Consider the following 17,745-nt stretch of genomic DNA (forward strand, 5'->3'; position numbering starts at 1 on the left):
TGCAAAGTGAGCTCTGCAGTTGTTGATGGAATGGAGTCTGAGGCACAAGAGTGCAGAAATAAGAGATGGAAGAGGTGGTGTGAGGGTTTAATGTCATACTAGTATGAGCTTGAATTTCAAAGCAGCACATTCAGACACAAAACACCGACAGGAAGTCAGTCCCTGTTCCTCTACACTCCCAGGTGACCCCAACTGCAAAGGCCCTTGTTTAAAAGAGGAAAAAAGAATGTATGAACTAATAATTATTATTCTCTCGCTGTATTGTCAGCTACTGACAGATAATTACAGCCGATATTTACTGATCCTACAGTGTCGATGCAGCAACTCTGTGAGGCTGAACGTGAACTAAGCCAAAAGCTACGATTTGCAGGCCAACATGCCCACAATGACAATGCTGATGTGCGGCATGTATTATGTCTACAATGTTCTCCATCTTAGTACAGTGTTAGAGCGTCAACATTCGCTAATTAGCACTAACCACAAAGTACAGCCGAGGTTGATGGGAAAGTTATTGGGATACATCGTCTGCGGGACCATAAATGCCAATCCATCCAATAGCAGTTGAGCTATTTCAGTCTGGACTAAATTGGTAGACTGTCAGACATCATGAGTGACCTTCTGCTCTGAATTGCACCTTCTCACTTGGACACTGATAATTGCATCCATATAAAATACTTGTATACGCGTATAATGCACCATAGCACGCATACAGAATATGCATACATTGCTATTTATTAAATTTGCATTAAATGCTGTGTAAACTTTGTGTTTAGTTATTATTAGTAAATGTTAGCATGTTAAACGTGGCAAATATAGTAAACATCAGCAGGTTGATATTAGCATTCAGCTTGTGCAGCTCTGTGAATCTGTAGATTTTTTTTTTAAGGCCAACCAATATGGATATTGTTCAATGGCAACAGTCAATTATTTGTGCTGATAGTCACAAACTGTACATCACCAGATCAACCCCCTCATTAATTGTTGCTGCCCATGAGGGTGGTTAATGACTGATGCACACACAATGGGCCTTTCTCACTCACTCCACAGATCATGGAACTGCTGATGACAGCAGGCCTCACAGAGATCCTCTGAACAAACCACAAAGTACAGAACTGTAACACTGTAGTCGCTGTGCAAAAGCTAATGAATGACCAAGTGGATGCACTTTACATCACTCATCCTACGAACTTAATGCACTACTGACGTATTTACATTAATTTTATATAAATTTTTAAAGAATTCCTCTAAAAAATGTTTAATGTTTAAATTTTAAATATGATCATTATCATGTGGCCTTCAGGTGCAGTTTGGTCTGAAATGAATTTCTCCTGGGAGATGATTTAACTGTGATCACATGAAACTATCCACACTTATCCTTTAATACAGTATTACAACCCTAAGATCGCTGCCTGCATGAAAATAAATGAATATATATAATTTTACTTTTATTGCCTTTTCATTGAATTTCAAATCATAGGCATTTCAAATGGTGCAAACTCGGGAACGCGCGCTGTCAACAGCCTCGCACGGGCACGCGCATCCATTGGTCCTCCTCTTCCGCGCGGGTCCCGAGGAGCGCCCCCCCCCCCCTCTCACTGCCCTCCTTGGCTCCTGCTGCCTTTTAAAATAAACGGACACAGTATGCCATTCCCCACTCGGCCAGAGGACGGGACACGGTGAGGAGTTGCTGTGTCGCTCATTCTAACCCCCCCTCTCTCCTGTCGTCACCCCATTGCCCTTGTTGTTTAGTTGCCTCTTCATTAGTTCGTGTACACGGTTAGCTAGTCTAAGTCATGTATCGGTATTTCGGGGAGCTGCTGAGCCGCTCCGCGGGTAGTGCCCTGGCCTCGGGCTGCGTTGACTCCGCTCTCCCGGTGTCCTCGTCCCTGATGCGGGGGGTCCGTAGCTACGCGGACGCAGCGGACGCGCCGGACGACCCCAACTTCTTCCGGATGGTCGAGGGCTTCTTCGACCGCGGCGCCAGCATCGTGGAGGACAAGCTGATCGAGGATGTGAAGACCAGGGACACCCCCGAGCAGAAGAGGAACCGTGTGCGTGGCATCCTGCGCATCATCAAGCCGTGTAATCACGTCCTGAGCGTGTCTTTCCCCATCAAGAGGGATAACGGAGAGTGGGAGGTGATAGAGGGGTACCGCGCCCAGCACAGCCAGCACAGGACACCCTGCAAAGGGGGTAAGAATTGAGCCAAACCGCCCCTATGCCAGCTAGCGTTAGCCAGCTACTTAGCATTAGTTAGCTGCTCCACTAGCATACAAATACAAGGCAGCTGCTGTCAACAGCTGCTAATGTTACTGTAAACCGTTACACACAGCTTCACTGTTTAATCCGTTGCACTTAACCACACCCTTGTTTCGATAATAACTGCTTTGTTGTTCGTTTTGTTTACTGTATTTCACAACTGCTCTCACTTCCTGTGCCGTTTACATTGACCTTCCTGCTCACCTGAAGGTATAATGTTACCGTGTTTTGTTAGCAGCCCCCCATACTTAGTGGGCTTATATCTTGTTTTGCTCGTTTCTTGTGATCCAGTTGTTTTGGTGGATTGAGTTTGCTCCTTCTGATCAACTCTTATTCCTGTTATTCTCATGTGTGTGTCAGATGTATGAAGACACCAGGTGTTATGTCTTTGAGCATGTCAGGCCTTGGCCATTATGAGCTGCACAAAACACATGGTCGACCATTGAAGACATTATATTGCTTATACACTTTTCTGTCCTTTTGATGTATACATATGGTCCAAGTCAGGCATATGTGAATGTCAGGCCTAATACACACAATGTGTTCCTCACTCTTTCTTTAGACAAATGCTAAAATTCACCAGCGTTCTGTGCAATGTGTCAACCTTGGGCAGAGCATGGTGTATCGTACGACAGAGTAACATTATGCTCTTTGGTTCAAGGTTCAAAGCAGAGGCATTGTGGGCTACTGCTGCAGTGCACTCTGGGTAATTTGTGATTTGAGGGATATGATGGATGGGAGGTCAGAAGGAGCGTGAATGCTGGGGAGGGGGTGGTTTTGTTTCCAGACTCTCCTATTTGTCAGCCGAGTGACAGGTGGGGGGGAGGGTGCTGTGGAGAGGAGGTCTTTCTCAACCCAAAGAGACATTCCATTTAGACAAACTGCATGTTTGAATGGTGCGGCGCGGCTATTTGCCTGGTATTTACCGGGTATAACGCCCTTCCATTGTACATACTTGAAGTAGTAAATGTAGACATATTTTAGGGCGGCACTTTAGCGTGGGCACTGTGCTGTACACGCCTGACTTTAAAAGATGGATTAGTAAACTGTCAAGACAAGTTGAGAGTGAATCATTAATGGAACCAAAATACAATATCGATTACAGATTTGTCCCTCAAACCCATTAACGGTTTTAAAGAATCTCCAGTCTGTACAGCCAGCCATCAGAGAGAGATCACTCAGAGGAGCCATTTATTTAAAATCAATAACATTAAAGGAGCGTCGTTGCTTCTATCCATCTCATAAAAGCTGGAGGAGAGCATCTCCTCGATCCAAAGCTAAAAACCCAGCTTGGTGTTAACGGTCCTCTACAGTAGTAGTATTACTAAATATCTTCTCTCTCATGTTGCCTTGCCTTATCCAGATCCAAGGTACAGTTAACCAATGATCTCAAATCTCAGCAATGTTAACTTTTCATCCATTTTATCAAGTGGGAGCAGTTAGGTTGGTCCTTGATGCCAAACTTCTGGCTTATAGGAGTAAGAGCAGTTATTGTTTTCAGTGGGTTTAATCATTGATGTCGTGCGTAAACCCTTTGCTGTGTTCAGATCAAACTGCAAAGTGCAGAGGCTGTTTTTGTGTGTGCACGTGTTGCTCCTACACCCCCCCCCCCCTTTGAGAGCGACACCGAGCGACAGCTGCTGGGCTTTGACCTGTCTACCGAACGAGCGTCCTAACTCGGGAATATCATGTGTTGCTTCTGTGTGTATGCAAAGTTATTCCAAACAACCCTGGAAGATAGTTTGTCATATTTGATCTAGTTTTGTTTATTCGGCTAAATTGTCCATTCTCCTTTTGGTGCAGAAGTACCACACTTTTAAAAGACTTAGCCCACAAACTATTAGCCAGTGTGTGCATTAAAGAAAAACATTGATATCAAAGAATTCAGTTAATACCAATGCAAGGAAAAATATCACGATAGGGTAAATAATAATACACTGAAGACCTGAACTTGTAACTTAAACCAAACACACCGAAATTCAACAATGTCTTTCTAAAGGACTCCAGATATGTGGCGGGTTATTTTAGGCCGTAGAGCCTCTGAAGCTCCGTCGTGTCGGGCCTTCAGGCCTCTCTGTTGAAATTGAACGGCCCTGACTACTGCAGGAACTGTGGATTTCAGTGCAGGCTCTGTTTATTTCCCCAAAAATCTGTCCTCCATTAAAGAGGAATGTGTTTACAGATGTTTTGAAATCTGGTTGCTGTGGTGAGCTGTTGGCTGGGTGGAGAAATGAATGGGGGGATGGGGGGGATGGGTGTATAGGCAGCCAGGCTTCTTTCCTTCTTTCTTTCTAAGCGAGCTCCAGATTGTCTCGAGGTAACTCAGCTGATCTTTGGAAGAATGGAAATAAAGATGGAAGGGTGGGAACCACAGCAGCACTCTTAAAGACAGAGCCTCGTTTTGGGAGGTTTGCTCGTTTCCTCTGACTGCAGTAACCAAAAGGAAGTGGGTGGGCACCAACGTGGCACTTGAGGATGACGTCATTGTGGTTCTCTTGTGCTTCCTGTGTTTCCGTTTCTATTGGTTACAAATGACTCACGGTTCTTTTGTCCCCTCAAAGAAATCTTTTTGCTCTGCTTTGTGCCGTTTGCCCTTGGGGCTTCTCTATGGAAGCTAACCCTGGATGAGCTATATTTGGTACTGCCAGACAATCTTGCACACACACACACGCACTATACCAATAAGATGAAGCAGTGGTACTTGGGCGGCCTGACTGTATGGTCTCATGTAACGCTGCACGCCATGCCGACAGTAGTAAACCCCAGACATCAGGAGGGAACGACTGTAGCTCAGGGGGCGGGAGTCAGAATGGGTAGCTGAGATTGGTTCCTGAGGTCTCCGCCCGCCCAACGCTGCTACCGTGACTGCCGGGCACAATCCGTGATCTCTGACCTCTTCATGTGGTCTTCTGTGATTACTGGTCCAGTCCGGTCTTTGACCGTGCTCTATCTCTGCTCCTCATTTCCTCTTTCTGTTGTCGAGCTGCACATGTAGTGGAGACAGTGTCACTGTCAGGCCATTGATGTCCCCACGTTGCAATCTAAACACTTAATCTGTAAACGAGACACTTTTTAAAATACATTATACAACGTATAGCATATTTTGCTTGTGGCAGTGTTGTAACCTTGAGTGTGTGTGATTCCTTTAGGTATCCGTTACAGTCCAGATGTGTCTGTTGACGAGGTCAAAGCTCTGGCCTCTCTGATGACCTACAAGTGTGCTGTTGTCGGTGAGTATTATATATTATTATTAGTCTTCCTCAAAGGCTCCTGCTGGTTATCCCCTGATCTTCATATAAATAATCATACTTTTTGTCTTACCAAGCTCAAAATAAAAGCCCAAACTTGGTGTTCTTTGCACATTCACATGCCAGTATTCCATCTAATACACTGATCTTAAGTATTGCATGAGTTTGCCTTCCCGATTGTGAACACGTAGTGAACTATTTTAAAGGAGAATTAAGCTTCTAGTGCGTTGCAGCCCACACGTGTATATGATCTTTAAAACCACGCCTATTCCTGACTGATCAGAACTCTTGTTCTTAGGAATCTCTGCTGTGATGTTCAAATAAAGATATTTATTAATCCCAATAACATCTGTTGTGGTAAATAATGGAAAATGCAGCGCTTTCAGTTGACTTTTTAACACTTTGTGCATAATCGTCAAGTATCTTATTAGCACGTTTCTCTATCATCATGCTCACATTGTCTTGAAGCGGAGGCTAATGGTTTTAAAATGTACTCGTATAGTGTTTGAATGTTCTCTCTTATAAAGCTCTTATTATTTTCCTATAGATGTGCCATTTGGGGGAGCCAAAGCTGGAGTCAAGATCAACACCAAGAATTACTCTGTAAGCCTTCTAAGCCCCCCCCATCATACGCACTCGCATGTAGAGATACACCGACATGTTTCACTGTGTGCTGTAAGACGTAACGGAAAGCAACAGAGCATAAGAAAAGCTGGCAGTCATTGGAGGGATATGAGCTCTCTTCTGTTCCCACATCCAAACAAACATGGATGATGATTCAATCACACCGGAATGCAAAAGGCAGCGCTGCTGGGTCTTATCCTTTGATTTTGCACTTTTTGATTAATGACAAGACTAAAATAATTATAGAGACAGATTGAGCTGGGAAAAGAGGGCGAACAGGACATCAAATGTGTGAGTTTAACGGGCGGCAGTAACTGCGTTCCCAGTAGATACTCAGATGTGTATGAGTATTTTGTGGTTTAAGTTTCTTCATTCAACTAATGGTGCTTTTATTGGCTTACGGGTGGGGCTTTTAGTGCATCCATTGATAGATACTGTGATGTAAACAGACTTGAAGGTTATTGATTGGTTGTTACCTCTGAGTTAACTGGAAAGAAGCTCCTAAAAGCTCCTTCCTTCCTTCCCTTCCTTAAATGTCTCAAACTGTAACCAACATGTTTTTCCTAAACCCTGTACTGTGTCTGTCTGTCGCAGGATAATGAGCTGGAGAAGATTACCAGGAGATTCACCATTGAGCTGGCCAAGAAGGGCTTTATTGGTGAGTTTCTTTGTGTGAATTCAAACCGTTGTTTAAATTGATAACGGTTCAAAGTTATTACAAAACTACTGGTAGTACTGTGAGTGTTCATTTGGTTCGTGACGGTGTTCTTGTCGTTATTCAACTCTGTTGGAAAAGGCCGTGGTGGTGAGAGGTGAATGTTTCCACCCAGAGAAGTAAACATTTCCTGTAAGCGCTGTTTATTCAGGTTGGGGTAGCTCAGGGTGTGCCTCTGTAAACTGGAAAGAGAGACAATTAATAATGGTGAAAAAAGAAGCACAGGATTGAAATATAAGTTTAACTTTGGCCTATGAAGTGTGAACGTAATAATATAACACAAATCAGACACAAGTTTCTGAATAAAGTTGTAGTATTTAGCTGTTAAGCAAGGCCATACATAAACATATACTCCGGCTAAGCAGGTTAACGTGCCCTACATGAATGCATGTGGGTGTGTGTGATGTGTTACATGCGTGTACACAGCAATAGTCAGTGTAGTGAGGTTTGATACAAGCGCCTTCACCACTGAGTTTTTATACACCCTGGAGGCAAAGCAGCACCCTTTGCACACATCACTGCCCTGCTGTCAGCATGAGTGTAACATGGTCAAACTGCCACGATTGAGAAAGCCATCCTACTCTCTCTCTCTCAGTAGTCCCATCCCCCATCTCTGCATGCATGCTTCTGCCAAGGTACCTAGTAATCAAGACTGGAAACTTGGTTTTATGAATGATTCATTGTGTTAACTGCCCAGTGTGTGTGTGTGTGTGTGTGTGTGTAGTGATTTAATCCCTGCACTGTGACTGGCAGGCTTGGTTAACGCTCTTTTTTTTTTTCCTACCCGTCTGCCTTCACCAGGACCTGGCATCGACGTCCCGGCCCCAGACATGAGCACAGGAGAGAGGGAAATGTCCTGGATCGCCGACACGTACGCCAACACCATTGCACACACTGTGAGTTCTCCGGCACCAATCTCTATGACTTGCCCGTTTTTTGTTTTCGTTCAAATTTTAAAATAGGTCACATTAATAGCAAGGAGTGAGTCACATGTAAAACACGAGCGGTGGTTTCCTGCCGCTCCCTTTCCAGCCGACCACTGAGACATTCCTCCTCTCTTACACAGTGAGGCCTGTGTGTTTGTGTTATCAGTTAAAAGTTTTATCAAAACCTCTCAAACAGGGCTTATTTGACTAAAGATGGGAAATATTTACCCAAGTGAGTTTGAGCACATGTTAATCTGTATATCACAGCTGTTTTACATGTTGATCTGAATAATCCAAAATTATAATAGTCAGATACTTCTACTTAACCTTGATTTTAACCGCCTTGAAGTCAAGAAAAAGTGTAATTATGAATTCTTGAATAGACTAGATTTAGACTAGAGCTGAGTGATTATTAATGTCATTCGTTGTTTTTTTTAAATAATTGATAAAATGAGTCTTCCAGTAAAAGTGTTCTACGGTTCCAGCTCCTCTATTGTGAGGATTTGCTGCTCTTCATAAACTGAAAATCTTTTAAGTCTGTTCCAGATACCCCTGGCATGGCTTTGGACACATTCCTGCTCTGGGTGTCTGAGGGCAGAGAATTATGGGTAGTGAGTAGTAACGTGCATGTGGTCTGATCTTCTCTCTGTGTGTGTGTGTGTGTGTTGGCAGGACATCAACGCCCACGCGTGTGTGACAGGAAAGCCCATCAGCCAGGGAGGAATCCACGGGCGTATCTCAGCCACCGGTCGTGGAGTTTTCCACGGCATCGAGAACTTCATCAATGAGGCGTCCTACATGAGCATGGTGGGCCTCACACCCGGCTTCCAGGACAAGACCTTCGTCATCCAGGTAAATGCACGCACACGTACACGCACACGGACGGACGGTTTAATCAAAGAAGAAACATTTTAGATGGAAACGGGAGCGATGAGACCCTAAATGTGCTGCAGATATCTGCACACAGATACTCAAAGGATTTAAGTTTTCATGTTAAACCATGATGAAGGGTTTTAGAGCTTCAATCAGTCATGCCATCTGTTTTAGCCCGGACCTGATCTCCTCTTACCGAGCAGACAGCAGAGAACCGAAGGACGTTTTGATTCTTTGTTCATGAGAGAGTGGGACCAATTCATAGTCTTTTGGTAGAAACTCCTCAACTTCTCTAATTCCTGCTTGGTCAAGCTTTGTGAGTCAGTTTTGTTAGGCTATGGAGCTCAATGTTTTTTTTTTTGCATCAAGGATTGAATATAATCAATGGTCTATCTGTATGAAAAGAAACCTCACACAAGTCTCAAACAAAGAGACAACAGACACGGAGCAAAGAGGACAGAGGTGGGCATCATTTCTCTTTCAATAAGGTTACCTTTGATTTGAACTTTACATCTGTGAGAAGATAAGTACGTCTGTAGTTTCACTTCCATTTGTCACATGACAGCTCCTCACGTGTCATGGACACACACACACACACACACACAATTGCAATATTAGAGGGAATAATAATTTATACATCATTCTCATTTTCATTACAATATGGTGTGATTTTTGTTGTAACTGTACCAAAAAAAGATGTCTTCTCAATTCTGCAGAATATGATTTGTAGGCAGGGCCAACATTTCGCCTTTAACACAGTTTTAGCCTCCTGTGATTTTATAATTGCCGTAGGCCGTACTGCGATCTCGATACACTTTTGATTCATTGCGTTTCCCTACGAACAACCGTGCATGTGTAACATTCAGACACAAAGAGGATCTGCTCTGTTTACTTACAAGGATTAAAATCACACATTTAATTATCCTTTCCTTGCTTTTTTTCTTTTTTTTAGAGAGAGATTTGCAAAGAGTACGATTTATTTTTCCAGCAACAATAAATAAAACTACTAGAAATGTTGAAGAGGGATGACGTCTGTGGAAGGGGTATGTGTGTGTGTGTGTGTGTGTGAGGGATGAGAAGGTGACGAAGTGCTCACAGCAGCTGAACCATGACGTGGATGTTCAAAAAGCTAATCCCTCTGTGTGTGTGTGTGTGTGTGTGTGTGTGTGTTTGAGGATTATGTTGTGCTGAGATTAGATTCTCTTAGAGATGTATTAGTGAAAGGAGGAGAGACCGATCTCTAGTGTGGTATCAAGATCAAGACAGGGTCATGTTCTTACTCCATTACTCTTAATAAAAAAAGAATCCGCTGTGAAGTCTCTTCGTATCGCTGTTATCCTGCAGTTCTGTTATATCTGAGCCCGGAGTATGTTTTATATACGACACTGTATATACTATGAGATGAGACCAGATGCTTCAGCTGTAGAACTGTGTTACCCGTTAGAGGTTTTACATTTTTTTAAGTTATACATTGGTTGCTATCCTTTAATCTCTGGTAGTTTGTACTGTTTGAAATCACATGCTAACAAACTGTTAAAAAGTAAACATCCTGCAGCTTATTAAGCCGACCAGTTATGCTGCAGTGTGTTTCTGGTGTGCAATGGCTGCAGACAGTGACTCTGTGGTTGTGTATGTCCTCAGCTGGGAGGTGCTGAGTGCTTTAAGGGATCGCTGAGACAAAATGTTACTGTAAACTTTCACCTAAATGATGCGTTGTTACCTGATTATTACACAAGTAATACTGAAATGTCTGTTTGTCAGGTGTGAGGTTTTGAATGGAAGGTGTTTCAGAAAACATTTGTCCGTCCAAGTAAGAAACTATTTTATTTGGAGAATTAGAGTCTACATTTCAACTGTGAAACATTAAAGATCCAAACTTGTACAGAGATCACATAGAAATGAAAAGCTCTGTCTCTTAATGCTTTGTTATCAGAGAGCATTCTGAAACAAATAGCTGTGAAGTATTTAACCCCTCAGACTTCATGTTCTAATTTTAAAGGACACATTTGTTTCTACAAAAAAGTAAACGTGAAATTGAGTTTGCAGTGCGTTCCAACTGCACTGGATATGCCAGGATATATATACTAAATTAGCAATAATTTATGTCTATTAGACTTGAGCTTACTGGACATACTCAACTACCCACAATGCACTGCGTCTCTTCAGACTGTCCCATTGCGGACTGCGAGGCAGACGCTTAAAATGATCAACTATTGGACAAAATAATTACAAATGATGGCGAGGTGCGTTCAGGTACAGTTAGGAGGAAAAGCGCGGGAGCTCACATATACGATGTAAAATATTCAACAACATGAATTTGCCTTAAAATCACGCTGAGAAACGTTACATTTCGTGGCGGAGGTAATGATGATTTACAGTTGTGATAAACGAATTTCATTCAACTCGGACCGCTCACCTCGTGATCGATAGTCATGTGATGCAGAGAAGATGTCTTGCTTGAGTATACTTCAGTGTGAACAGTCTGCTGTCCCTTTACCAGGCAGCATACAGTACATACTGATGTATTTACAGCGTAAACGGGAGCTTTGCATCGGTAATGAAGTATCTTTATTTTTCCATGGACACGTACGTTATAGAATAACTATTTACATATTTACTCAAATATTTTAATCAATCCATTTCAGGTCATGGATGATGATGTTATAACTTAAACCGGCCACATGGTGGCACCAGAGCATGGAGCTGAATCATAGTTTAAAGAATGTTTACTACTGATAGTAATTAATGATTAATTAATGATTAAAAAGTGAATGTCATAGTTGTATTAAACCGTGTTGATGATTAACTTTCTGTATCTTTTCACAGGGCTTTGGTAATGTGGGTCTCCACTCCATGAGGTACCTGCACAGGTTCGGGGCAAAGTGTGTGGGCATCGGTGAGATCGATGGAGCCATCTACAACGCTGAGGGCATCGACCCCAAACAGCTGGAGGACTACAAACTGGTACCAGCACCACTGCCTTCCCCCTCACTTCTGTCTCCTTTCTTTTTTGTTACCTCCAAGTTGTATTCTTTTTTTCTTCTCTGAAAATCCACTGAAACATTAACATTTTTTACCCCATGTATGTGTTTCTTCCCTTTCTGTAGCAACACCGCACCATTGTGGGCTTCCCAGGCGCCAAAGCCTACGAAGGGAACATTCTGGAAGCCGACTGCCACATCCTGATCCCTGCTGCCGGAGAAAAGCAGCTCACGCGTGTCAACGCCCCCAGGATCAAGGCCAAGGTAAACACTCGCTTGGATTAATCCCAGGTGCTGTTGTTAGTTTACTCCACATGAGTTACAACCAGTTTGCAGTCATGTGAAGTGTGTGTGTGGTTTTTTTTGTCTCTTTCAGATCATCGCTGAAGGTGCCAATGGACCCACCACTCCAGATGCTGACAAGATCTTCCTGGAGAACAACGTCATGGTTATTCCTGTGAGCACAATCAACCCGCGCACACAGAAATGCAAACTACAGCACTGGAAACACTCTTTAACGTTCAGATATGTCTTTAGAATGTTTTTACAAAACTGCACTGTGGCAGCAAATTGACTTAAATTAAGACTTTTATCAAACTCTCAGCGATAGGTTCCTACATTAACGTTCACATTTTTGCCAAAGTTAGACCGGCGTTGGTTATTTCCCGTGAAAGATTTCTCATTTCTATTTTTGTCTGAACTCGTCTCGCTGCTTTGAAGTGGGCAGAAATGTGACGTCACGTACTTCTGAGCACCAGTCAGGATCATTTGAAATCAAATGATTTGTTTCCAGTACAGTCAATCTATTGTGATGGAACCGCATCTATCCAGTCCTAATTGAGCAGATTCACTTTAGAATCCCATTTGTCATAAATATTTAATGTTACAGCAAAAAATACACAATGTTGTACACGCGTTGTAAATATAATATCTAAGCCATGAAGGCGAAACACAAACGAGTAAATGATTCTGAAAACAGGAAGCAAGAGTTATGTCAACTATAATCCAGCCTTTATTGTGTAAGCAACAGATTTTAAATGCTGATTATGTATTATACGTTATACTGATCTTTTACATGTTTTCCCACATTTTCACAATAGCATTTAACGTGCAGTGTATTCCAGTGTCTTTTTATTTTACAGAAAAATAATTTTCTTCCCAAAATGAAATCTTTAAACAAACACTACAGGAGAATCAAAGTATCAAAATATCTCAACACACAGAGGAGTGAAGATCAAACAGTTGGATGAGTTTGTGATGTTTCACCCCGCAGGACATGTACCTGAATGCTGGCGGTGTCACCGTGTCTTATTTCGAGTGGCTGAAGAATCTCAACCATGTCAGCTATGGAAGGCTGACCTTCAAATATGAGAGAGACTCAAACTACCACCTGCTCAGTGAGTACAAGACGGCTCTCTACCTCCCCCCCATAACATTCAGACACACTAGAGTGTGCTCGTCATTACACTTTGAACTCTTGGAGCACAATTCTAAACCAATATATAAACGCCAGAAAGAGAAATTGTACAGATGCACATTAAATGAAACGTATAAACGTATAAAAAAATCTGAGAAACGTATGTAGTTGATTTTTAAAACCCAGTTACCTATTCATGCCATTAAATGTTCGGTTAAAGCTTTTATAATCAGTTGCTTATCATCATCCATATCTCTATATCTCATCAGCTGGGTTGGGTGGGGCTGGGGGAGTGCCCTCTGGCTGATCAGGATGTTCGTCCTCATTAGTTATGCGTAATCTTGCCATATCTGCTGCTAGTTTCATCTGTTGAAAATCTCCCTTGAACCGCTTCATTAGATTTTCGCCCTTTACCACAACTTTTACAGTGCTATAAAATAATATGCTACCTTCCTCTGACGTGAGTGTGACTACGTTGTCCGGTTGAGTTTCCTCAAAATCAGGATAATTTTCCTTCATTGCACCCAGCCATTCTCTTACATTTGTACTGTAGAAAACCAGGTTGGATACTTGACCGTTATCAAATTTATCACAAAAGAGAGTGTCTCTAACGCCACGCAGTGTTTTTGTTCTGAACCTTTCCTTTTGTCCTTTACTAGTGCATCCTTCAGGGTATTCAAAACTATTAGCAGCCATCTATATTGGACAAAAAACAAACATTATTTTTTTGTGAAAAATCATACTACTGATAAATAACACGACACATTCAGCCCTTAGACTTGCTGTGATGTTGTACCTCGTATTTCTCTTTGCGGTGTGATGCTCTGGATTTCTCAGTGGGTTGTGGGAAACGCCGGGTCTGCAGCTGCTTCCTGAAGGCACGAGCTGAAAACTTTACTCTTCTTTTACTGCAGCTTCAGGTGGTCGCAGGACAAGCTGTGGTTACTGAAATAGATGTAAAACACTGTTTTATAAAACTTAAATTCTGAAGTCGGCAACAATCATGGACAACTTTTATCGTTCAATGACAAGACTGCTCATGTCTTGTTAAATTAATTTGTTTTTAATTCAACATAACATTGAATTCAGTCAACATGAATTTAAAGGACAAATAGATGTATTCTTACTGAATCTGTGGAGACTCCGGCTGTCGGTGATGTTCTTTGTAAATTCGGCGTAGACGGGTGTCAGCCGATGTGAAGTCTCTGTCCAAGAGAAAAGAACTTTTCCACAACTTCTTTCCTCTTCTATTTATACTCTCTGCCTCGTTTACATACAGCCAATCGTCAAATGACACAAATCTTTTTAGCTTGTATTGTCATGTCAAACAAATGACGAAGGCCAAGCTGTTAAACCAGTTTGGTGTGTCATCACTAGTATTTCTGCACAATGTATTTAGTCTTTTCTACTCTGGTATTTGTATCTGTATACACGTGTAATATTTTTGTTACCTCCCTAGAAACGGATGTAAACTGTTTCATTCTTTCTAACTCCGGCATGTTTACATGTTGTTTACATATTTAATTTCTCCTTCTCCTCTTTCTTTTCTTCTAGTGTCTGTGCAGGAAAGTTTAGAGAGGAAGTTTGGTAAGCAGGGTGGGCCCATACCTGTCGTACCTACCGCTGACTTCCAGGCCAGAGTTGCTGTGAGTAACATTTGCTGACGCACAAAAATGCATCAAATAGTTCACGATTCTTTCTGACAATTGTGGCGTTCGACTCGTATCGGGTGTGCACTGATACGTACCGTCACTTCGTGCTCTTCATCTTCTCTCCATTTTTGTCTTGTTTGAAAGGTGCTATATAAATAAAACGTGATTGATTGACAGATACCATGCTCTTAATAAGTCTGACACTGTTAAAAGCTCTCGGCCTCTCCTGTCCTCCGTATTTATGGATGCATTACAACCCATAAACAGGGTTACAAACTCACTCAGTATCAACACAATTATCACAGTGAGTTAAGTAAAACGCATCTTGATTTCACATGTTATCAGCTTTATGTAGCCTAATTCTTCATATTTTGTGAGGATAATGACTCATCTTTACTTCCACTTGATACCTGCTTATCATGTCCCATTATTCTATCACCCTTAAAGGTACGCTGGCAGCACCTTATACTGGACTAAAACTACATTTTCAGAAACTATCACAAATGCAAATTGCAAGTTACCAGAGTCAAGTTGTGTAAATGCAACTACGCTAATGTTTTATATTCTTAATCTTCATAATTATATTATTATTAATAATAATCTGTCTTTGCAGGGTGCCTCTGAGAAGGATATTGTTCACTCTGGTTTGGCCTACACCATGGAGAGATCCGCCCGGGTAAGAGATCATAACACAGACCAACACGTTTTAGTGAGCAGTCACCACATTATCGAGTCTAACAAACTCTTTTGCTGTTTGCCAACATCAAATAACGTGTGTTTTTCTTCTCCCTTTCTAGCAAATCATGCGCACAGCAACCAAGTATAACCTGGGTTTGGACCTTCGGACGGCCGCTTACGTCAACGCCATTGAGAAGGTCTTCAAAGTCTACAACGAGGCGGGGCTTACCTTCACATAAATGGCCAATCGCGACCCACAATTCCTCTCCCCCCCCACCCCCTCCCACCCTCCTGCTATTGATCATCCTCTCCTGCCTCTTCCACCCTCTAAAAAGCCTTCAGAACATATCACTGTTTACCGCTGCCCTTTGGCTCTTCTACACACACACAGCGATACATTGGCTAGCCTGGTATTTATCCTGTGATCTTTGTGCTGCCTTTTATACCGTATCCGCATTTCTGTTTAAGTTTTGCCTGAGGTTATATTGAGAAAAAGCAGCCCTCTTATAAACGTTCATGATATTGTTGTATGGCAGCCATGTTCAGAGCGCCCATTTTGAGATTGCTGAATGCACGTTCAACCCTCCTGCAGCGGTTCGACAGCACTACAGATGCCTTATTTCAGAAAAAGCTCTGCTCTAAAGGGGAGGTGGCCAATTACGTTTAACTTTAATTGAAAGGGATTTAGATTTATCTTCATATGAATAAAAGAGAGTAGTGATTTTATTAATCTTGAGTTTGTCGTCAAACTCTTCAGGAGCAGTAGTTGGTAGTGAAGTTGCCAAGGTGAAAGATTCCCAACAAGGATTTCTCTCTAGATAGATTCTCATCCTCTTTCTTTTCTTTTCTTGCTTCCTCTTCACTCGTATATTAAAAGCTGCTTCACCCCGACTCCTCCGCTGGCCAAGAAAGGGGAGCAGGTGTCACTGTGACCGCCCGTCCCGTGGTAGAATTTTCCTCAGTTTAATCGTCCAGTTCTTCGACATTGAAATTATTTTGGGGGAAATAACTTTATTTTTTATTTTATTCATTTTTGGAAACCAATAAAATGTTTAGAAAAAGATACATTGTGTCGCGTCAGTTTATTTTTGATATTTGTTTTGACATACTATATAACTTTTTTTGTTATGTACTGTACCATGACTTTTTCACACTTTGTAAAATACCATATTATGATTTTCTTTTTTTACTTTGACATACTATACTATGACTTCTTTTCACATTTTCATCATACTATATTATGTTTCTTTCATGATTTTTTTTTTACATACTATGCTATGACTTATTACTTTTTTTAAAATATTCTACTATGACATTTTTATGACTTAAAAATATATATTATAACTTAAAACCGAATTTTTTACTTACTATGTATGGCTTTTTTAAAAATATTTTCGACATACTATAAGATCAGATTTTCATGAAGTCAATATACTTTACTTCTTTTGACATACTATTCCCTGACTTTTTAAAATCGTTTTTGACAGACTGACTTTTAAATATTTTTCAACAAACTATTCAATTACTTTAAAAATATATATATATTCTAGTCTGACCTTTTAGACCTACTATAAGTGACCTTTTTAATGATTTCAACGTAGTATATTGTGGTTTTGTGTGACTTTTTTCCACATGCATTTCTTCTGTTTTTTTATGACTTTATTATGACATACTTTACCATGATTTTAATATCTGCGTCGGGATTCTGTCGGCTAGAAACAAGTCACCTGGCTCTGTCCAAAGGTGTCTCCTTTTGTTTAATCCATAAAAAACTAAAGAGTAAACATTATAATATGTTCCATATTGTTTCTTAGGAGGTACCAGTTGCCAGACTTCAGGAAGTCACTGCTCCAGATCATACTGTAAACGCATGTAAAACCACAATGTGTTTCTTTCACAGTACACATTTTGTATAGATTGAGTAAACAAGATTGTTTGTTTAAACTGTACAAAAGCAGCAATGTAAAATAAATGGTGGTGTTTTACTTAAAGTACAGATTAAACTAAATATATTATATTAATCTGTGAGTTTTAGAGATGCTGGTAGGCGCATGTTTGAGCTCTGGGCCAAGCCAAGGTGGCCGTTTCAATCTGATTTGTTTCGCTTCCAGTCTTTATGCTAAGCTGAGCTCAACGTTTTATCTGCATACTTAATACAGAGACATGAAAGAGGTATCGATTCTCTATTTTTAACTCTTGGTAACAAACAAGAACATTCAGCAGGTGTCCACAGCTCTTCACCTCCTGTGGCCCTGGATGATCTCCCTGACTGAGATCAAAACTCAACACCCAGTCTACCACACCTTCAAATAAATGCTCAACACAGTTGCTGGATTTCAACAAAACCTTTTTAATTTCACTGGTACTGTTTA

General features: G+C 41.4%; 1 protein-coding gene and 1 long non-coding RNA gene across 2 annotated transcripts; one reads left to right on the forward strand and one right to left on the reverse strand.

Annotated features, from left to right (window-relative positions):
* Positions 1–1,631: 1,631 nt before the first annotated feature.
* On the forward strand, positions 1,632–16,436 carry glud1b (glutamate dehydrogenase 1b). Its single transcript, XM_079182791.1, has 13 exons — positions 1,632–2,193; positions 5,409–5,489; positions 6,055–6,110; positions 6,726–6,789; positions 7,648–7,742; positions 8,445–8,624; positions 11,472–11,609; positions 11,753–11,890; positions 12,003–12,083; positions 12,900–13,023; positions 14,598–14,689; positions 15,309–15,371; positions 15,493–16,436. Exons 1-13 carry the CDS (start codon positions 1,794–1,796, stop codon positions 15,610–15,612), a joined length of 1,632 nt encoding a protein of 543 aa, XP_079038917.1. The 5' UTR covers positions 1,632–1,793; the 3' UTR covers positions 15,613–16,436.
* LOC306713161 lies at positions 13,030–14,262 on the reverse strand. The gene is made up of 3 exons (XR_013767583.1): positions 14,171–14,262; positions 13,840–13,988; positions 13,030–13,739 (listed from the first exon to the last, which is right to left on the reverse strand). It is a non-coding gene; the product is annotated as an uncharacterized lncRNA (long non-coding RNA).
* Positions 16,437–17,745: the final 1,309 nt, after the last annotated feature.

This window comes from Pholis gunnellus, assembly GCF_910591455.1.
Source record: "Pholis gunnellus genome assembly, chromosome: 21".
Classification (NCBI taxonomy): Eukaryota; Metazoa; Chordata; class Actinopteri; order Perciformes; family Pholidae; genus Pholis; species Pholis gunnellus.